This window comes from Trachemys scripta, chromosome 8, assembly GCF_013100865.1.
Source record: "Trachemys scripta elegans isolate TJP31775 chromosome 8, CAS_Tse_1.0, whole genome shotgun sequence".
NCBI classification, from domain to species: domain Eukaryota; kingdom Metazoa; phylum Chordata; order Testudines; family Emydidae; genus Trachemys; species Trachemys scripta.
In genome coordinates, this window is record NC_048305.1 from 48,386,541 (window position 1) to 48,408,892 (window position 22,352).

The 22,352-nt window shown below is 50.2% G+C and overlaps 1 protein-coding gene across 3 annotated transcripts in view; it reads left to right on the forward strand.

Moving 5' to 3' along the window:
• The window catches only part of UCK2 (uridine-cytidine kinase 2), a 31,612-nt gene that overhangs the window by 3,677 nt on the left and 5,583 nt on the right, over nt 1-22,352 (forward strand). The window contains exons 2-6 of one of the 3 annotated variants that reach the window (XM_034778212.1): nt 1,407-1,498; nt 3,395-3,549; nt 13,084-13,243; nt 14,410-14,506; nt 15,276-15,418. In XM_034778212.1, the coding sequence (XP_034634103.1) occupies nt 3,451-3,549; nt 13,084-13,243; nt 14,410-14,506; nt 15,276-15,418 (499 nt within the window). In that variant the 5' untranslated portion in view covers nt 1,407-1,498; nt 3,395-3,450. Of the gene's footprint in view, nt 1-1,406; nt 1,499-1,545; nt 3,550-13,083; nt 13,244-14,409; nt 14,507-15,275; nt 15,419-22,352 lie in introns of those variants that run through there. The other 2 variants (XM_034778209.1, XM_034778211.1) reach the window with 2 other exon arrangements.

A 22,352-nucleotide genomic window follows, 5' to 3' on the forward strand; every position in this document is an offset into this window, starting at 1 on the left:
TGTGGCCCATCCTGCAAAAGGGAATAAGGGAGCAAAAAGTACTCCCTTGCTTCCCTGCATCAGCTTCCCATTTTCAAGGGGCTGCTATACCTTCCCTCTGCACACGTGGGCAGGAAGAGATGGGGAATAGGCAACCTTAGCACCACTGCTTAGTGTTGGGGGATGTATAGGTATAAAGTTGGGGCAGGGTATGTCCCCCTCCCCTCACCTGGAGCTGAGGGGACTAGTAGGCACATAGACATCTAATTACCTTTGAGGATATTGGCCAAACTCCAATTGAAATCAATTGGAATCAGGCAGTTAAATACTTAGAGGATCTCGAGTCTCGGCCATTTTGTCTTCCTCAGTCACAGTCTGCTTCCTGATGTGCTCGTAGGGTAACACAATGCATGGGCCCATATGTGGAGCTTATGCAAAGCCACAATTGACCCCTTTTGATTTGCAATATCTGTGCTTTATAACTCCAGCTGTTTATTGACAATGCTCAGGTTTTTTTTTCCTCTTAATATTTGCTCCATTATTCTCATAAGAATAAACATTACATTTAAGGGATCCTTTCATTTTTTGAACACTGCTATTACATTTACTTTCATCCAGTCTTTCAGTACCTCCTCATTTGTCAAGATTTTTCAAAACTGTATAATCAGTTCATTTGCTGATCCCATTAATACTCAACAATGCAGATAATCAAGACTGGCTGATATTCTATGATTGAATTTTATAAATATTCCATTACCTGCTCTTTATCGTTAGTCTTCATGGGTCTTCCTTCCGCTCCTCATTACTGCACATGTGAGAAGGTGCACTATGACCCATCCTATGAAACCTAAGATACTGCTAAAGGGAGGATACTGGACTTGCTGAATCACTTAAGGTTGATCCAAAACTCATTGAAGTCAATGGAAAAACTGGTTGACTTCAATGATCTTTGGATCAGACTTGTAGAGAGGTTAGACACATGGGTATAAAACAACAAAATGAGATTCAGATTGGAGAAATGCAACCTAATATACCTGGGGGAAAATAATCCAAAATAACAATCTTTAATGGGACGGAGAAGCATAAAAATCAATTTGTGACAGATATTGCAACTGCATGCAGTATCTTTGGGGACCATATTGTATTACAGTTATGTAATATTGTATTACAGCTTATGTATTACTGTGGGCCTGGGATTGTATACACCTACCGCAGATAGGTTACCATGGCTTCTTCAGGAACCAAAAACTATGGGGGGTATTAAGATGAATCACTCAGATTGTAACATCTCCAAAGAGGTAGCACCCCTGGGGGAGGCTTGCATATATGGTTCAAACTGGGTTTTCCAGAGACCAATAGACAAAGAAGGGGCTTTTGGAATGAAAAGGCTGCATTTAAACTGACTCAGGGCCTTCTTTTTGATCCAGCAAACAGACAGGACCTTCTGTTCGACAGGGGCCCAAACCTTGTGGAAGGGTGGGAAAGACTTTGGCTGACACGGGTCCCATAAGACTGACAGGTGAGCTTTGGTAAGCTTTTAGCCTGTGTATAGGAAATTGTATTGTTTTTTATATGTAGCACAAACTGGTACCTGAACTTGATTCACTTCCATTTTACCATTCTGGACTGTTTTTGAAAGTTGAAGTAGTGTCTTGCCTAGCATCTCCATTATGAAGAGTTTAGTCCTAGATCCTCTAGGTGTTTAGGCACCTAACTTCCATTGATTTAAATGGGAGTTAGGTACCTAAATACCGTTGAGGATTTGGATCTTAGTTCTTGGGGAAAGACAAAATAAATATATTTTCTATGAAAGAAGGAGCTCTTGTTATACTGGGCAGGTCTTCACTTAAAACTCTGCAGCTATTATACCAACGGGACAGCTTCTCCCATCCGTGTAGTTGATTCACCTCTGCAATAGGTGGTAGCTATGTCGATGGGAGAAGCCCTCCCATCAACATAGTGCTGTCTACATCAGGGGTGAGGTCGGCATCACTGCGTCGCTCAGGGGTGTGGATTTTTCACACTCCTGAGCGACATAGTTATACCAATGTAAGTTTGTAGTGAAGACCTGGCCTTGCTTACATACAACTTTTTTAAGACAAAGGGGGACACTGAAAGATAACTTTAGGCTGGGATAGAGCCTTTATTCGGATATGCCATAGGTAATATTTCTATATTTTGTAACATAAGCTTGGTGCTGGCTTGGCCTAGTTTTTCATAGTATCCTAACAAGACAGGAGCCTATCTTTTTATTCATGGTTTTCTCAATTTCTTTTATATGCCAAAAAAATCCCTGCTTTTAAGACAGGGATTGGACTGTGGATACTAATAGGTGAGGAAGTTCAATGATGGGCATCTGGGAGAGAAACTGAACTCTGACCTCAGAGAAGGTAGAATCTGGTGCAGGTCTGTGTGGGCACAAGGAGAGCAAAATGACCTGAAGATACTAGACAGTTACAGAGATGGCTACAATGGGGGAAATGGAGCTAAGACTCAGCTCCTCAAATGTATTTAGGTGCCTAATTTCCATTGAAAGCAATGGAAATTAGGCTCTTAAATACCTTTGAGGATCTGGGCCTAAATAATGCCCGGAGCACTGAAGTGCTGTAGCACTGTTGTATTGTTTGTTACAAACTTTTGATGGTTCCTTGTGCCTGGCACTATGCCCCCAATCACAGCTTTAAAGTTGGTATGGGGTCATGGGAATCCCATTAGAAATCACCACTGCAGGAATCTCTCATTTGTTTCTCTGCCTGTAAAGTTAAGTGCATACATTATGCACATAAGTGCTTGGATCAGGGCATTGGGGGGGGATAGGGTGATGAACCTAGGATGGGTGACATTTGAGTTCCCATCATGAGCATGTGGTTCAACCCAAGTAGCATTCCAGTGGAGGCTGATTTGAATCTCTGGAAATGGCTTGGGGAAATTCATAGCTAAAAGGGCTGCTCTGAACTGATTTAGGGTAAAGAGAATGAATTCATCAAATGCATTCAGTGTAAAATCAGGGTGTCTTCCCTGGGCAGCCTCCCCTGGAAATGAAAGGGGCCCAGCCCTGGGGTGAAATGAGCGAAGTAGGATATCTGGAAGATTTAGAGCCTCAGAGGCATAACACAACTCACAGTGCGGTCAATCTGGAGCAGAGGGCCTCGGTGCTAGAGAGCGTTAACTGAGCACAGGTGTTGTAGGAGGCGTTTCCAGACACGTTTCGCTTTGTCCTCTGTTCTCCGTCCTCAGCAACAGCTGGAGGAGGCAGTGGGCGGAAGGGGGATGGATGCTGGGTCTCTGCGGCTCCAGAGCCCCAGCATCAGCCCGGGTGGTGGGAGCATGTGCAGCTGTAGCAGGCACCTGGCAGGGAGCCGTACGCTGGGGATGTGAAGCAGGCGGGGAGGAAGGCCTTTCCTTGACTCATCAGATAAATCCAGCCCCCCAAGGCGCCTGGTGAGCCGGAGACTGAGCAGCGGCAGCAGCATGGCAGGGGACAGTGAGCAGAGCCTGCAGGAGCACGAGCAGCCTGGCGGTGGGGAGCCCTTCCTGATCGGGGTCAGCGGCGGCACAGCCAGCGGCAAGGTGAGCGGGGGAGCGCGGAGCCGGGGGTGGTTGGTCCCCGCGTGGGTGCATGGGGAGCCCAGCGCAGCGGACACATGGCCGCGGTTTGTGCTGGCGGCGGCTGCTGTAGCGGGTGGGCGGCTGAGTGCCAGCCGAGACCCTGCTGGAGAGCCCCCGGCCCCCTGCGGGCTGTAAGAACACGTGTGCGCGGCGAAGGGGGGGGGGGGCGTGTTGTTGCCGGGATGGGGTGCGGCTCCTAGCGAGGCGTTGGGTGGGAGTGAGGCCGCCCGTGTTCCCCTCCTGCACTGCTCCGCTCCGGCGAGTTGCGGGGAGGCAGGGCGGCTGTGTAACACATTGTCTGGTCGCAGCCCGCCCGCCCTGGGGAGCGAGCTCGGCTCTGCTGTGTGGGTGCCTCCGCTTTCCGCAAAGCGGCTGCTTCCTGCCGTGTGTTCTCTCTCTGCCAGACACAAAGGCCTGATCCCCGGGCAGGTGGCACTCAGCGGCTTTGGCGGGCGCCCTCCTGATTGACACCCCTGCTACTCAGCTCCGGCCCCAGGGGGAGCAGGTGTCCGTGTGGCAGTTGTGCCGGAGTGGGGGATTGACACAGATGGGTCCTGCTGGCTTTTGTGATCCTGTAAACATCTCTCTAAACGGTTACCCCGTTTCTAACTCCTTCAGCCTCCTTGCTCCTTTCCCCCTCCCCCCCTTCTGCCTTGGTGGTGACGCTGCTCCGTGCCGGGGTGACTCAGTGCTGCACGGATGGCTTGGCTGAATGGGGGGTGGGTGAGATAAGTGTCTTGTTCCCTAGTCCCTCCTGGGGCTGCCCAGCTTCCCCTCCTCTGACTCTGGTCGAAGCTATGTGGCGGAATCGCTGGGGTTCCGTCAGCCTGCCTGGAAGCAGGCGAATAGGAGCTGTTGTGAGAGAGCTTGGAAGTGGCAGTTGTGCCATTGTGTTAACTGCTCCTACTGGAGATGCACCTGCACTCCTAGACTGGGTAGAAAGAAAATATAAACTAGAGGCACAGACAACTCTCTTATCAGAGGGTAGAGTTGAAAAAATAGTAGCTGTTGCATATAACTTGAGTAGTATTTTTACCATGACTAAACTTGTCCACTTTTAATAAAGTGAGATAAGAGCAGCTATTCTGACCTGTTTTCTTTATTCATTATTAATTAAGTTCCCCAGTTGTCTATGCCCAGGCGTACAAGCACTCCTAGAAAAGCTGGTCCTAGGATTTTATACCTGTCTCTTAGAGAAAGGAGCTTAGATCCTCACTTTCTTCTCCACACTAATATTAAACTTGTCAGTGTAATCAGTAAGAGCATAACCGCTTTAAAGCAACACCAGTTTCATTCTGTCAACAGACCCCTGCACTGACTTGACTCATGCTCTGGCCCTGTTTAGCTCAGTGCAGGACTGGAGCTGTAATTATTGCACACTAGTTTTTATGTGTGTGGCTCTGTCTGTGTACTACGCCATCTCGAGTCCTCTGGTAACTTTAGTGGTTTTACAATTGTGCTTTGCTTTAATGTATTTAATGTGTATGAAAGACTCAGACAAATAGGGGAAACAGTGAAACTGGCTATACACAGACAATAACATGGATGGAGGAGGGAAAGGACAAATATTTGCCCCTCTCTAATCCCTTACTGTTCCAGTAATCTGAAGAATGCTTAGAATGATAGTGAGTAACAGATTATTTTTCAGAAAGATGTGTGTCTGATGGGAGGGCATGGGGGTATTTTGTTGACCCAGATTGGTAGCAGGTGTTGGAATCCTACTGGGAGATGCTGACTCATAATGGCAGATGTGACTCTAACTCCACCCTGGGTGTAAGGCAGTGTAGGAGAGCTCCTCTGGACACAGAACTGGGGCTAGGGGAAAACTCTAGGAACTGCCAAGCTCTAGGGAGTTAGCTTGGGCTGAGGTTTATGGTGAGTTTATTTGAATTACCAGTAGAGGCAAACCCCCGCAAAGGGTTGCTCTATGTACATTTTGTCTTTCTGTTCAGAGGGAGGATGGAATTTCCTCCAGCATATGGTGCCCATTTAAAAAGTGTTCCAGGTGAACACGCTCATGTTCATAGGTGGGAATGCACCTGAGATCTTCTTCGTTACAGGGAGCACTAAATGCCTGGCTACTGCTGGAGGAGTATAGGGCTATGTGCACTCAGTTTTTTCTAAAGATGACTTAAAAAACAAACAAACAAAAACCCAAAACCACCCAGGCCTTCACTGCAGTGATGGGAGGGGGTCTTTATCTGTTCTCTTGCTTGTTGAAAACACACATGTGCCTGCTCCCCAATGAAAAAATCCCCATGGAAGGTGGAGAGTGTGTGTGGAAATCTCTATCTGGGAACCAACGCTGAATTGTTCTTACACTACGTTTTCTGGTGACTCAAGTATTCTGGGCTCATGTGAGGCCTTTTGTGCGTGGGCCTAACTCTGTATACCTGTCTCAGTAACATTGTGTCTGTCGCTGCTGAAATGCTGTCTCGGAGCAGTCTATTGAACCCACAAGGTAAGGCCAGGGATTACAGTCCAATAGGGCACAGTTGTTCTCCGCTTCAAAGTGAAACATGCTTAGCAGCAGTAGTAGGCTCTCCTGTAAAACAGGGAGGAGGTTCTTTATTGTCAGGGTGGTGTACTGATGGCTTTTCCTTTCTCCGCTTTGATTTCCCCTCTGCAATGATTGCTTGCTGCCAAAACACACACACTGTGTAATGCTACCCTTTAAAAGGAACTCAACAGATCAGTGCAAACTTCATAGCCAGCTCTCTTGTAGTCCATTCTTAACTTGCTATGCTCAAGCAGAAGCAGCAGGAAGAGATTATTGGTGTTTGTGCTTCTAGTATCCAAAACTGGTGCATTATAGTTTAATGTGGCTCGTGACGCAGCAAAGCGAGAACGTACTTGGTGTCAGAGGTAAGGCAAGGTGTGTATGCAGCTGTGACAACACGGATCTGCCCAGCTTGTTCCTGGCAAGGCCTCCAATTTTTGGTGATAATCTTGATTACTATAATAGAAGGGAAATGGGTCCTTGGAAGAACAAAGAATGCTGTACATCTATGGTGATATGCACCACACTGAGCCCAGGCAAGGGGTTCCCTGCAGCAGGGCAAGTAATCTTTCCTGAATGTCCTGTGGCTAGCAGTATGGCTGACTATCAGTTCTTAAGGTCCACATGTGCCAGCCCTGGTTAGAAGCAGAGAGGATTGGGGTAGGGGAGAGACCTATATTTTCCTATTCCAAAGCTGCAAATCCATCTAACTCTCAGCAAAACTGTGGACTGTGTCAACATACTCAGTTGACAACACACCAGAGTGAAGATAACCGGGGATGCTTTCCTTGCGAAGGCGCGCATGCAAAAAAGCCCGCCCTGCTGCTGTTGTTGAGTCAGAGATGGGTAAAACTCTTGCTGGTGGCCACACTGACACTTTTTTTCCTAAAATACTTAATTAACTTTAGGAGAAACAAATAAATATGAACGTATACACATCCAGATAATTGTAATTTATTTAGGTAGGGTTTTTTTGCAGACTCGATAATAAAAATAATGCTGTGAAAAGTGATATTTGTATGTTTGTTAATATCACTTTTTATAGTAAGTCCTGGCAAGCTAAGACATGGATGGAGGGGTGGGGGGTGAGGCGGCCGAGGCCAGGGAGGATGGATGGAGGGGTGAGGCAGGAGAGGCCAGGGGCGATGGATGGGGGGCCCTGCCACTGCATGATCAGAGGTGTGGGTTGGTGCCTGGGGCTGGGGATCAGCACCCTGGGCCAGCACCTACTGGAACCCAGAGTTCGTGCCCCCAGTTGCGTGGCTAGGGCCAGGGATTGGTGACCAATGCCACGCAGCTGGGTGTTGGCACCCAGAGGCAGCACCTGCTGCTGTGTGACTGGGGCTGAGGGTCGGCACCCAGGGTTGGCCCCTGGGGTCTGTGCCAGCTGCTGCTGCACAGCCAGGGCTAGGAGGCTGTCCTGGGCCAGCACCCGCCAAAGCCTGCTGCTGCACGACCAGGACAGGAGGTCGGTGTCTAAGGCCAGCACCTGGGGTTGGTGCCTGCTGCTGCGTGACCGGGGCTGGGGATCGGCACTTAGGGCTGGTGTCTGGGGATGGGTGCCCAGGGCCAGCACCTGCCGGAACCCAGGGTCGACAGCCAGGGCTGGGGGTCAGAGTGCACGGCTGGGGATTGGCTGATGCTGAGTTTGGGGCTGGCGCTTGAGGTCTGTGTCTGCTGCCCCAGGGCTAGGGGTTGGCATCCAGAGACAGCACCCGCCAGAGCCCAGGTCCAATGCTGGGCATCTGCACCCAAGGCTGGCAGCCTCTGGAGCTCAAGGTCAGCGCCTGGAGCCGGCACCCAGAGTCAGTGACTAGGGCTGGGGGTCAGATTGCACAGACGGGGGTCAGTGCCTGGGGCCAGCGGCTGCTGGTGGGATTAGGGGTCAGCACCACATGGCCAGAGCCAGGGATTGGAGCCCGCTGCTGTGCGGCCAGGGCTTGGAGTTTGAAGCCCCAAGGCTGGAGCCCTAGTTTGCAGCCAGACTCCACAAGTCTCTGCCACCCAACCACCCCAGGGCTCAAGTCTGAGCCCAATTAAGCTTAATCTGCAGCAAGGGAGATTTAGGTTAGATATTAGGAAAAACTTTCTAACTATATGGGTAGTTAAGCTCTGGAAGAGGGTTCCAAGGGAGGCTGTGTAATCCCCAGCATGGGAGGTTTCTAAGAACAGGTTAGACAAACACCCTGTTAGAGAGGCTCTAGGCAGACTAGGTCCTGCTTCAGCATAGAGGGCTGGACTTGATGACCTCTTGAGTCCCTTCCGGCTGGCTCAATGTCTTGTGGGGCATGATCACAGAAGTGTTGGGTTGGAAGATTTTTAGGCAGGGTTACTGGTGGCCTGGGGGGGGGGAGGAGGAGGGAGTGTTGGGAATGGACTGTACATTTAACTGACTTATCCCTCTCCCCTCCAGCTGCAGAACTGGAGCCCAGCTGCCTGTGCTGAGGTCTGTACATAGATGCCACTGTTTAGAAAAGACTTTGCCAAGGAACAGCAAAATAAACTCTGGTTCTGGGGGCAGCTTGGTCCTAGGGCACTGAAGGGTTGTATGCCCCTTCTGATGAGTTTTAGGGTTTGGGCAAGATGTTACAAATATTCACTACATGCTGCAACTCCTATATATATGTGTGGTAGGTCAGGGCTATCCCCATTGTACAGATCAGGAAACTGAGGTGTAATTTAAGACTGCTCAAATATGGGTGAGTAAAATTGGGGCCCTCAACTGTGGCTTTGTTTTGCTCAGAGGGACTGAGTAGCCACAGCTTCCTGGCACATGAATCCAAATGTGGATTTTGAACGTGGTCCGCTAGCAGTGTGTGCCTTGCTGCAGTAGTTGGAGCTGGAGGGTAGCATCTGTGTCTCTTTCCTGGCTAGAGAGCAGGAAATCCTCATGGATGCCTCCCCCATTGTTTCTGACAGCCCTTAAAATTCATTAAGAAAAACGAAGTAGGCTCCTGAGCCCACACTGTGCAGCCATCCCTTCTGGTGCCTGATAGAAGCAGGCTGCTGGAAGGCAAATGCAGCTTGTATGTGCTCTGATCTTCACCCTTCAAGGGTCAGTTGAAGAGAAATGGGTGTGGGGGTGGGCCCCACATTCTGCCCTCAATCTTCTAAACGATAATAAGGCGGAGGCGTGGCTAGCTCAATCGCGGCCACACTTCACAACTAGTGTTTAACTTCATGCTGCTGAATGCATGGGGTGTCTAGTGAGCTGATTGCAAAGGGGGAGAATAATTCCACTAGAGGGAGAGATGGAGAGCGTCTGACCAATATGTTCCCAGAACTCCTCTGCTTCCAGTGCCAGAGCATAGCTGTACAGATGGACCCTCGAAAATGCCATTCCCTATATGCCTTATCATGCTCTGTAGGAGCAGCAGGCCTGGCAAGAGACAATTATTGCTTGAACTCAGAGAGGCCAGAAGTTACCGCTCAGTGTTCCTCTGTGTGACATCAATTCTCTCTCACTTCCTGGAGTGGGGAGATAAGGAGCTTTAGTTTAACTGAGCATGGAACTTTCTTCCTTTGTCTGACTCAGACTATGGGAACCCTATCTCCCCTCCCGGTCAGCTGGGCAAATAGTCTGACTACAATGGAGCTACACTGCCTGACACCAGCTGAGGCTCTGCCCCTGTGTGAGACAGAGGGCTAATTCACAAATGGAAAGGCCATGGGAAAGTTGCAAGAAGAACCCGAAGGGGTTGCTGGCTGATGGCTCTGCCCATAGCACATTGCTGACTCCCGACAGAGTGATTCTCAGAGTTGGAATGTCAATATTGATGGGCAGCAATCTAACTAGGAGAGAGACAACAGGAAGAGGAGGTGGAGGGGTGATGATCTGTGTGGCAAGTGTTTATGAAAGCAGAGGGATAAAAGCTTGATAAGCCAGAGTGGGATGTTGAAACAGTGCTGGGGAAGGAGGCATGGAATGGGAAAACAAAGGAGCGGTGATGGCAAGTAACTGGTGATGGTTGGAATCAGGAAACACTCTCTGTCCCACAGTGTGGGATGCTTGCAGGGTCAGAGGCTCTAGTTGAATTCTGTTTTCAATGAGAGAGTCTGGATAAGTGACTATCCATTGATAAGATCTACAGGAATTAAATATCCTGCTTCTGGGTGTCAGCTGTCCATTGCAGAGGTCAGGAAGGGATGCCACATCCCACCTATAAAGCACCATTGGCCAACAGAATCATTAAGTGAGGTGGGAGTGGGTTGCATAGCTGCCTGTGTGCTCTCTCAACCCCCACCCCCAATTAAATTAGCTACTCTTACTAGATTTCTTCCCCCGAGCCTGAATTTCTTTACTTTTTCATAATAAAAAACACAAAACCTGAAGTTTCCCAAATGCTGCTGTTCTAGCTGAGCTCTGGGGAACTCCAGAAATTAGCTCTATCTATATACAGGGAAGCTGAGCTTCAGAAACTTAAGTGGTGACTCCTATCCTGGCTTCTTGTCAGGCCCCCTGCTGCAGTGACTAGTGAATTAGAGCTGTGCAGGACAGAGGCTGGTGAGAACGGTAGCTCTGCCAGCCCCTGGACTCTGATGAGGTGAGGGCTGAGCTATCCACAGAACAGTTCAAACAGCCCACCTCTCTAGAGCTGAACCAGTTATAAGCTGTTTATCCGTTCACTCTGTACAGCTCCTGTGGCAGGAGAGTCCTCCAAGCACTGGCCCATAGTGCACTGCTCATAGCAGAAGGGGCCCATCTGGGCTTGGAAGGGGAAGGGACATGGGGCTGTCAAATCTGCTCATCTGTTCTCCAGGTGAAGGTCCCCCCTACCCACCCACCCCCACAGATTTTCCTCCCATTGGCCTCTGATGATGCCCCTGGCTTCAACTCCACCTCCTGAGCCAACAATCCAACTGTGGAACATCTGACCTAATGGAGGGGATGGGAGGGTGTAGGCTGCAGCATGGCCACGGGCATTTTTAGAGGTGTATGTTAGTGCTGAGAAGCTCCACTAATACCCCTCTTTGCTGCTTTAAAGCACTTGGAGCTGGCGATCCAACTGGCGTTTCCAGCTGGCACTCCAGGGTGGGATTTCTGGCTCACAGAGTGTATAGCTGGAAGCAGGGGCATTATTTGTGGCTTAGGGATGGGAATGGAAATGGGGGTGGGGGGAGGAAGGGAGGTCCGTCTGAGGAAGAGAGAAGGGAATGTCTGCTGGCAAACTAGGAGGCTAGCTGAGTCAGTAGTGGGAGGAGTGGAGCAATAGCTCCTGATTGTTCCTCTGAGGCCCGCAAGCCAATGCAGTGTGTTGGTATATTGTGGATTAGGTACCCAGAATCCCTGGCCAACTAATTGCCTTAGGCAAGCACTAGTATGGTTATGTGGCTGCCTAAACAGGTGAAGTTTTGCAGGCATCTGCCCACTTTCTGTAACTAATCTAAGTTCAAACTGATCAGGACTCCAGTGAGGCAGCCTGCTAGTGACACAGCCATGTGCTGCTGTATGGGACTGAGGCCACAACTTAAAGTTAGGGGCTCCCCTCCTTTTCCCAGAGGTGCTTTGCTGCTGCAGCTAACAGGGACTTCAGTGCATGTATGATGGGGTCCAATGCAGCTCTCCTCTCTGTCCTGTTAGTTCAGTTTTAAATCTTCAAACCTGTTTGGAGTAAAGCTGCTCTTCTCTACACCCATACTCTGCCACCTCCTTACTTTCTTCTATTCCGACACTCCCGTGCCACTTGCCTCCCTGATGAGTCAGTTGGGAAACAGTGATAGGGATGGACCTGGGGATGGCTTCCACCAGCCACATGTCTGCTCCCCCAGCTGCTGGGACCCTCCCCAGACTAGCTTAATCTCCAATCCAAACAACCTAAGCTTGGGCACCCGAAAGGGTGATTTATTTATTTATTTTCTTCCCCATTCCAGACCTCTTCCCTATAGAGCAAGTTGGGATCCCCAGCAGCTCCTCCCTGAAACCCCTCCCCAGCTCCATGGCTCTTCGTTCTGATCTGCTCCCTCTGTTGGTGTGAAGGTGTGAGATGTCACCAGAGCCATGGACTGAGCTGCTCATTCAACAGCTCCCTAAGCCTCTGTGCCAAGAGGCACCAGGATGTGCTTTCTGCTCCTCTGAGCCCTGCTTGCTCTCAGAGAAAGGCCCCTGTGTTTTCTGGCTGGTGCAGAATCAGCTACTTTCTATTGGGCTTTATTTAGGGTGTTAAAACAAACTTCTGTAGAGATTTTTTTCCCCCTCCAGCTTCCCCAATGAGAGCCTGATTTCTCCCCTCGCTGGCGTAACAGAATTCAGCAGGACTTCCCTGTGTGAGTGAGGGGAGAATAGAGCTTGTTGGCTTTTGTCCCACAAACACTCCTCTTGGAGCTGCACTCAAACTGGCTCCTGAGCTTCTGCTGCTCCTTATAGGCCTCCTCAGCTGCTCTTTAGTGAGGGCAGACCCTGAGTCACATTGGCGTCACTGCTGCTAATGGGAACCCCGTGGGCAGCAGTGCAAGTGACCTGGATCAGGTTGGTTCATGCTGCTGCCTAGGGAAAGCTCAGAGTGGCCCCTGGAGCTACTCCTGGAATGAGAAACAAGACAGGCTGGAAGAAGAGTAGGATAGTGGAGACTCAGGGCAGCTAGGAGGTTTTGAGCTGGTTGGGAGTACAGGTCTGGGACGCAGAGAGAGAGAGAGAGTACCCCTTCTCCCCCCCAGCAGCTAGAAGGCGCAAGGGGGAATGAGAGGGCAGGTGGATTCACACCTATTAGATTAATAAATGAGCAATAAGCCACAAAACAATGGCCTTAGAAAAGGATCCAGGGGCAGTACTCAGATGGCTTTGGGATGTCTCAAGAGGACAGATGAGCTCTCTGCTCCTTGGCTGAGGAGCAAAGCATCAGATGAGGATGTGAATGTCTCCCGCCTGAGCTTGCAGCCTCCTGCTCCCTGCCACCCAAGGCAGGCTTCTCCTCAGTCTGCAAGTCTCCTGCTCAGAGTAGTCTTCATTTGCATCAGACTCTCTTCTTTCATTTTCCCCCTTGCTACATCGCCTGAAGTCATCAGTCTGCGCCAGAATCGTCCAGCTACTGGGCCAGAATGAAGTGGATTATCGCCAGAAGCAGGTGGTGATACTGAGTCAAGACAGCTTCTATCAGGTCCTTACCTCTGAGCAGAAGTCCAAGGCACTCAAGGGCCAGTTCAACTTTGACCACCCAGGTGAATGGAGCCTGATCCTTGGGAGGAGGTGTTGGGCTGTGTAGGGCTTCAGTGACACCTCTCCTAATCTGAGTCGTTCCTTTAATTCCACTGGCACAGAACAGCTTGGTAATGCCGTGGACCCAGCTTCTTGCTCCACTGCATTAATGTGGGGTGGACGGGTAGTGATGCAATGCACTGGCTTGCTTGGGACCTGCTGTCATATCCTGGTTAGGTTCCTAGTGAAGTGAACCTGGGTCTTGTCCTTATCCCAAGAGATGGCTGCACTATCATATAACATTATTTGCACTTCTACAGCCGGTTTCATCCTGAAGATCCTAAAGCGCTCTGCAGACTCTATGCAAACCGCACCACTGAAAAGCAACCGCCTGTGGGTTGACGTGCTCAGCGCACTGCCCAGCCAGAGGGAACACTCTCTGCCCAAGGAGAGTAGGGTTAAAACATCTCCTTAAAGGCTGGAATTTTAAGACTTACCCCAACTCCAAGAAGGTGCTAGTAGAGCTGACTCAGCCTTCTGCCCTTTCCAGGCAGATCACTGATTGGCATGTAATGATGGTGGGGCAGGGGAGTATCTCAAACTGGTGCTTGATTTCCCCTAAACCCTCCCCTTCTGGAAGGTACCCTACTGAGCAGGATCTATCCAGAAAACAGGGCTAAATACAAAGGAAACCCAATTCCTGTTACTACAACAGAGATTCTTTCAACTGCTTAATGGACTGGTTGGAAATTCCAGAACCGCCTCACCCAAAACCCAGTTGCCTTGGGCAGCGGGCTGCCTTGCTAACAGAGCCCTTTCTGTGAAGCTGTGGGAGGGAGCTGTTCAGGGATAAAAGGCCGCTCTAGTCTTTGAGGGGCTGGGGTTCGGGAGGAGATTCACTCTTTAGTCTTGGCTTTAAACAAAATCAGTACAAAGATTGTATTGATCTTCCAGGGCTGGATCCTCAGCTGGTGTAAAGCAGCATAGCCCCACTGATTTCAGTGGAGTTCTGCCTCTTTCCAACAGCTGGGATCTGGCCCAATAGCACTCAGGCCTTGAGGCAGCATGAATCTGCCTGACTGCGCTCCTCCATGTCTAGCTTAGCTGGGACTCTGTCTAGGTTGAAATACCAGGATGTATGGGGGCAGAGGTTGGCAGGCAGCCTTCATAACAGCTTGTCTCTCCTCAGATGCCTTTGACAACGAGCTCATTGTCAAAACGCTCAAAGAGATCATGGAAGGGAAGACAGTCCAGATTCCTGTCTATGACTTTGTTTCCCATTCCAGGTAAGACACTACTCCTGCCTTGCTCTGCACCTGCTACTCTAATTCGGGAGAATGGGATGCAGCTCTGCCCATCCTCATTTGCAGCACCCTCCCTCCCCTGACACCCCATGCAATGATCTCTTGAGCAGAAACTACCAATATGGGCTATTTCTGGAGACGGCATCTTTATTTTGCCAGCTCTTGTAGGCACTGTATATCGCCCAAATGCTTGAGCTGAATAGCCCACCCCAAAAACACCCTAGGTTACAAAATCAAGCACTCAAATAAAAAAAATGCCAGAATGTAAGTTATCCGCTCAACCTAAACTCTGTGTTATGGTACAATCACGTGCTATTTCCCACAGGACCTCTGCTTCATAAAGTGCTCGGGGAATGCAGCAGGGTTGCATGGCAAATGGGACTGTTGTCTGCAGGACACCTGCCTCTTCCGCTGGAGAAACTGGAAGGGATGTCTGTAAAGTTCCTGTGGGTGGGTCCCTGAGCATGATTAATTAGTTTGACTCTTGCATGCAGCAGCTGCCTGGGGGAGATAGATGTGCACATGGTGGTGGCAGCGATGGGGAAGGTCTAGCCTGCTCCCTCTTTTCACCATGTTTTAGGAAAGAGTGCCTATAGCTTTTGGATTTCCCGGTTAAGCTTTGCCATAGTGGGATGGGGTGGAGTGGGGAAAGCTGGGTCAAGAAGCCACCAGCCCCAACACTCCTCCCATCAGGGCAGCTCTTCCTCTTGCTCTGCCTCTTGTTCTGACATGCCTTTCTCGTGCATGGCAGGAAGGAGGAGACGGTGACTGTGTACCCAGCTGACGTGGTCCTCTTCGAGGGCATCCTGGCCTTCTACACCCAGGAGGTCCGGGATCTCTTCCGGATGAAGCTGTTTGTGGACACGGACGCAGACACCCGGCTGTCCCGCAGAGGTGAGGGCGCATAGCCAGGTAGAAAGATGCTACCTGGTGCATAACTGACTTGGGAAGCTTGCTTCTGTGAGACATTGAAGGCAAAGAGATTCTGAAGCAGGATTGGTCTGTTGGATCGATGGAAGAGCATCTTCTGTGACGCCTAGCTAGACAGAAATGGCAAGAGCACTTGGCCTTCATGGTCCAGGGTATTAGATCAACCCCCAGTCGGCATCAGGAAACACCTGCCCTGTATCCCAAGTGGTAGTGGGTTGTGTGGGTTTTATGCTTCTCGAAGCTGCTGGCTTTGGTGAGCATGAGTGACAGGATTCCAGACCAGATGTTCAGTTCTGTTGTGGCAGCTCCTCTGAGAAAACTGTGCCTAGCTGCGGTGGCCCTACAGATTCCCTTCAGTGCAGATGGCTGGAATGCCAGTTCTCTGCCAGTCATGGGGTGCCAAAAGCAGCGGTACGGCAAAGCTGTTTAAAGACTAGTTCCAAGTCAATGCCTGTTGTGTAGGAGAGGGCATGGCGGGTGGGGATGGGCTGTGTAAGGTCAGGGGGTGACTATAGAAAGGTAGTCTCTGCAGATACTTCTCATGCTCTGGGTGGATAAGGGGCTGTCTCTAAGGGCCTGCACTAACAGTCTCTCCTTACAATATGATGGCTAATGCCACTGCATCCTGGAACTCCTCACCTGCCTAGTGCTCATTGGGAGCAGAGGGTTTTGGGGTTGCTTCCAAAATTGATTTCCTTGGGTGCAGTTTTTTCTGGGAGCTGAGGGGCCTGCCTGGCAGGATTCCTGTGGCCCGGTCAGCTCTGGCTATGAATGCTGGCCAAGAACTGACAGTGTGGTGGGCATGGCATGGCAGTTCAGGGTTGGGAATGGGGGCACGTAGAATTTGGGAGATGAAGGGCTTATGACACTGAATTGTCTTTCTTCGCTACCTGTAGAACTTGGGGAGTAATAAGTGTATTTAACACTAATGTATCTCCCTGGAGTCCTGTTGCCACTTCTGTCCCCAGACAACCACTGCCACTCTGATAGTAATGCTAATGGCAGGAGCTGGCCTGCTGTGGAGGCTGGACTCTGCTGGAGCAATGGAAGGAATGGGGTTGGGGGAGGTCAGGTGTGTTTTCCAATTGGGATGAAGCAGGCAGGTCAGTTGGGTGCTCTGGTTACCATATTGCCAGCCTCTGGAATTGAGGAAACTCCTCCCCCTGACCCGTGCAGTACTACTGAGAGCCCTGGCAACACCAGAACCTGGCTCCAAGCACATGCAGCACAACATTACATGGGGTTGCAGTACTGTGTGGTGGGCTGCTCCCACTGCAGTCAGCCCTCTTTGCTCTTAGCCTCCTGGCTTAGTATCGACAGTCTGGGCTGACTTTGGATGGGTTACATAAGAACAGCTATACTCTGTCAGACCAATGGGCCATCTAGCCTAGTATCCTGTCTTCCAGCAGTGGCCTGTTCCAGAGGGAAAGAACAGAACAGGGCAATATTTGACTGATCCATTCCCTGTCATCCATTCCAAGCTTCTGGCAGTCAGAGGCTAAGGACACCCAGAGCATCGCATTACATCCCTGATCATCTTGGCTAATAACCATTGATGGATCATATCCTCCAGGAACTTCTCTAGTTCTTTTTTGAACCCAGTTATGCTTCACCACATCGCATGGCAATGAGTTCTACAGGTTGACCGTACATTGTTTGAAGATGTACTTCCTTATGATTGTCTAAACCTGCTGCCTATTAACATCATGGGGTGACCCCTGGTTCTTGTGTAATGTGAAGGGGTAAATAACACTTCCTTATTCACTTCTTCACACCATTCATGATTTTATAGACCTCTATAATATCCCCCCTTAGTTGTCTCTTTTCCAAGCTGAACAGTCCCAGTCTTTTTAATCTTTCCTTGTATGGAAGCTGTTCCATGCCCTTAATCATTTTTGTTGCCTTCTCTGTATCTTTTCCAATACAATACATCTTTTTTTGGGATGGGCAACCAGAACTGCATGCAGTATTCAAAGTATGGGCGTACCAGAGATTAATATAGTGTCATTATGATATTTACAGTCTTATTATCTATCCCTTTGCTCATGGTTCCTAATATTCGGTTAGCTTTTTTGACTGCTGCTGAATATTGAGTGGATGTTTTCAGAGAACTATCCACAATGACTCCAAGATCTTTCTTGGGTGGTAACAGCTAATTCAGATCCCAATATATTGTATGTATAGTTGGGATTATGTTTTCCAATGTGCATTTGCTTTTATCAACATTGAGTTTCATCTGCTGTTTTGTTACCCAGTCTCCCAGTTCTGTGAGATCTTTGTAACTCTTCGCATTATGCTTTGGGCTTAAATATCCTGAGTAATTTTTGTACTGGTCTGTAAATTTTACCACCTTACTGTTTACCCCTTTTTCCACTTCACTTATGAATATATTGAACAGCACTGGTCCTAATAGAGATCCCTGGAGGACTCTATTTACCTCTTTCCAGTCTGAAAGCTGACCATGGATTCCTATCATGTAACCAGTTACTGCTCCATGAGAGGACCTCCCTTCTCATCCCATGACTGCTTACTTTGCTTAAGAGTCTTTGGTGAGGGACCTTGTCAAAGAGGAGTTGGGATAGTTGCCTCTTCAGAAAGGGATTTCCTTCAAACTGATCCAGACCAATGACTTGAAGAGCCCCAGAGGCACAATTCACAACCTGAGCCTTATTGTACTAGGACTCCAGTCCCTTGGTATCGTTCCCTTTTAAATCGCCAACCTGGGGAAGCCGGTCCGGTCCGGCATGGCGTGCTGGCCTGTACCAGCTTACTTTCACCTCTGCTGAGTATAGACAAAACAGGACACCAGAGTGGAACTCCATTAAGGGACTCTAGGGAAGGCCTACCCAGCACAAGTGTGTCTCTGAAGAATTCCAGAGATGTGCTTATCCTGCATCTGAGATGGGATTTCAGTGCTGGCCGAGAAAGCTAGAGCCGAGATACTCCAGGATGCCTGCCACTGTCAAGCCAACATTACTGTCTCGTCAGTAGCTAAGATGTCATCATTGCTGATGAACGCTTTTTTACACCCACCTGTCTCCTCTCTGCCCACCCCGCTGCTTCCACATGACTCATTCAGGGAGGTCACAGTAAAGTCACTGCTTGGGGGGCGGGGGGGAGAAAACTAGCAGGTCACAAACACTGCATATGGACCTTACAAAACGAGTCTCCCTTAACCAGTGGTCATGATGTTGGAGATCTAGGATTTGCCGTCTGTCCAGTTGCATCTTCCACCTCTGCAGATGGCCTGTGTCTCATGTCCCAAGGGAAGGTGAAAATCACCTGTACTTGGCTGACAGTACAGTGCTTTATATAGGATCACTGTAAACCTTCCTAACCACTGTGGCAATTGGCTCATGCCCTGAAGCATGAGATTTGGTTACCTTTGTTTTAGCACGTGATTTCTAACGTTGTTGGTCTTAGAATTATCCAATCCCTTTTTAAGATCCAGCTATAGTTCTTCTTGGTGCTAGGAACTGAAAAATGGCCCTCACTCCAATGATAGCAACTGAGGAATGAACACCCACACCCTACCACCACCACCTCAATGAAGAAACTGAACCAGCTGATTTGGAAAGAACTCTCTATTGATCACTGAGGTGGGTGTGTTAGTGGGGCTTGGCTAATGGAACCCTGGAAGCAAGAAATCGTAGGTGATGAACAGACAGCCCCTAAAGACGACAATCCTCAAATCAGTGCCCGATTACCCTTTCTCAGCCCTTGCTATAGGTAAAAGTCAGTGACTAGGAACTGTTCATGTTCATTCTCTCTCTTCTCCCCCCCACCCCACCCCCGCTTCTAAAGCCCTGCAATATGGTTGGCTGGAGACCAGCGGGCCCATCGGAGAGCAGCTCCCTCCCTGTTCAAGGGACTGGACTCCTTCCTTTTTTGGGAGGATTGACCACCCAAAGGCTTTCTGTGTGTTACCTTTCATAGGCATTGTGGAAAGCGCTAGTCATAGCCTTGTTTCTCTCCTTCCCTAACCAATGACCAAGCATTTACCTATCTCAACCAATAATGCGATGTGGGGGGAGATCCAATGGCCCGTGTTTCACAGAAAGCCAGAGCTGGTGACTAATGGTCCTTTCTGGCTGTAACCTCTGAACTGCAGAAACTAGGCAGGATGATGTAGTGGGATCTGGCTACTGAGTCGCAGCCCACTCATGAGACATTACTGTAACCGAATGTTACTGTGGGAACCAGAGCCCAGAATCCTGGATTAGCACGGGCTGGAGCAGTAAACTTGGGACTTTGGTTTTTGTAAATTGCGTCATGCTCTTTCCGCTAAGAGTGGTTCTGCTGCCAGATCGCAGAACTGGCCAGCTGCTCCAGATACTACTCTTTGTGATGGGGCTGATCGTCTCCTGTCAGTCAATAGGAGTCTCTCCAGGGACTCTGATGGGAGATGCATCAGGCCTGATCTGATCTTTGCCAGCCCTCCTTGCTCTCACGTGTAGATCAGGCTTTCTGGATGGGTGTGAATTGTGCATCAGCAAAGCCCATAGACCACTAGAAATAAAAGAATAGCCATGGTGGCAGGTACTGTAACTCCTCACTTAACGTTGTAGTTATGTTCCTGAAAAATGCAACTTTAAGTGAAATGATGGTAAACGAATCCAATTTTCCCATAAGATTTAATGTAAATGCGGGGGATTAGGTTCCATGGAAATTTTTTCTAGGCAGACAAAAGGCATTATATACTGTACTGTGGTTGGGAGGTGCCCCGGCTTACCCCACACAGGCACAGCGTGCTGCAGGCAAGGACACTAGGAAGCACCTTGTGCAGCAGCAGCGGCAGCTTCCCCCCCCCAGAAGAACAGGTGCCAGCTTTACCAGGGGATGCTCCAGGCCCACCTCTTCTTGTCCACTCCAGGCCCACTTCTTCCCACCCCCACTCCACCTCCTCTCCAGAGCACGCTGCATCCCCGCTCCTCCCCCTCCCTCCCAGAAAGTCCTAAGTGCCACCAAACAGCTGTTTTGTGGCAGTGGAAGCACTGGGAAGGAGGGGAAGGAGGCAGTGCTCTTCCACAGAATTCTACAAGCAGTGGACAGAGCAGTCAGCCAAACAAGGTTATAAGGGAGCACTGCACAACTTTAAATGAGCATGTTCCCTAATGGAGCAGCGACGTAACTTTGAAACAATGTTAAGCGGGAGGACATTAAGTGAGGAGTTACTGTAAAGCCCAATTCCTGGGGGGAGGAGCCTTGTGGAAACAGAATTGGAGCGTCCCCTGTCGTCTTGGACGCTCTCCCTACCTGTCACCTATGCAGAGTATCACGGCTGACACTGTGGTAAGTCTGAAGGTGCTGGACTCCCTGCAGCTGTAACCTGTATGCTGCAGCACCTGGCATGTGGGGCAGAAGAACTGCCACCCAGAAACAGACCCATGATCAAGCTAGTCCAGTATCCTGTCTTGGACAGTGGCCAGTGCCAGTCCTTTCAGAGGAAGGTGCAAGCACCCCACAGTGCAAGTTTAAGGGATAAACTGCCCCAGGAAAGTTTCCTCCTGTCCCCTGTTACCTATGGTCAGTCTATGCCCCAAAGATGAGGATCTGTCTGGCTCTGGGTTTGAGCAATGGTTAATCAACTCTGTTGTGTTAGAAGGGAACTGTAGAAACCCCACTGGGCATGGAGTTGTGTGTGACCTTCGTACAGGCTTTCTCCCCCTCAGGCCAGGGAGTGTAGCGTGGAACTGGGAAAGCTAAACTCTCCCTCTTCTTGCCCATTTGTTGTGTGCTGCTCAGAAAATCTGTGCTGGGTTTTATGAAGCTTTCTGGAGAGGGAAGAAGTCAGTAGGAGCAGCCTGGAATGGGGCTGGGCTGGTCTCCAGGTCGGGAGCAGACACCAGGCTTGCCAGTCCCTGTTCCCACCCCAGGATCCTATGGCGTGCGAAAGGCGTGTCTCGGAACTGACAGCCAAGCACAAGCAGGAAAAGAGATCGGAGCTGCTGGGTCAGCTCCAAACTAGCATAGAGAGACCAATGCTGCTTTGCCTCCTGACAGCACTCTGGATGTTTGCCGTGCCAGTGACTGGCTGCCTGGGGGGGGGCAAGTGGGGCAATTTGCCCTGGGCCCTGCAGGGGCCCCCCTGAGAATGTCAGAGGCTCCCCACCTCCGCCTTCCCCTATGCCCCGGCGCCTCAGCGCACCGCGTCCAGGAGTGGCCCTGGACAGCGCTGCAGCGGCGGGACCTGAGCTCCTCTCGCTCAGAGCCGCGTGGTAAGGAGGCGGTGCTCTGGTGGGACCTGAGCTCGCAGCCGCGCCCCCTTACCATGTGGCTCTGAGCGGGAGGAGCTCAGGTCCCGCCGCTGCAGCGCTGTCCAGGGCCGCTGCAGCGCTGTCCAGGGCCGCTCCTGGACGTGGCGCGCTGAGGCTCTAGGAGAGGTGGGAGTATGCAGCATGGTAAGCCCCTCTGAGCCGGACACCTGACCCTCAGCTCCGAGCCCAGCCCCCCTGAGCTGGGCACCCCCTGATCCCGTCCCCCTGCAGCCCTGACCTCCAGCTCTGAGCACAGCCCCTCTGAACCGGGCACCCCCCCCAACCCAGAGCCCAGCTCCCCACCTAGCCCTGGGCAACAGCAGTGCCACCCCCAGACAGCGACAGCCCACTGGCACCAACCATCACCCAGTGACGGCCCATTATGTAATTGCAAATGTACTAAAGAATTTAATTTTTAAATGTATTTTGTGTATTTTCAAATTATTAAAAATTTTTGAATGTATTTCACTGGTTATTTTTTACATTTCCAAATACATGTTACTATAGTATTGCAACTTTTTTTTTATGGAAGGGGCTCCCGAAATTGCTTTGCCTCAGGCCCCCTGAATCCTCTGGGTTGCCCTGGAGGCCGCTGTGCTCTGAGGCTGCCTGGCTCCTGCCAATGTCCCACAAAGCCAGCT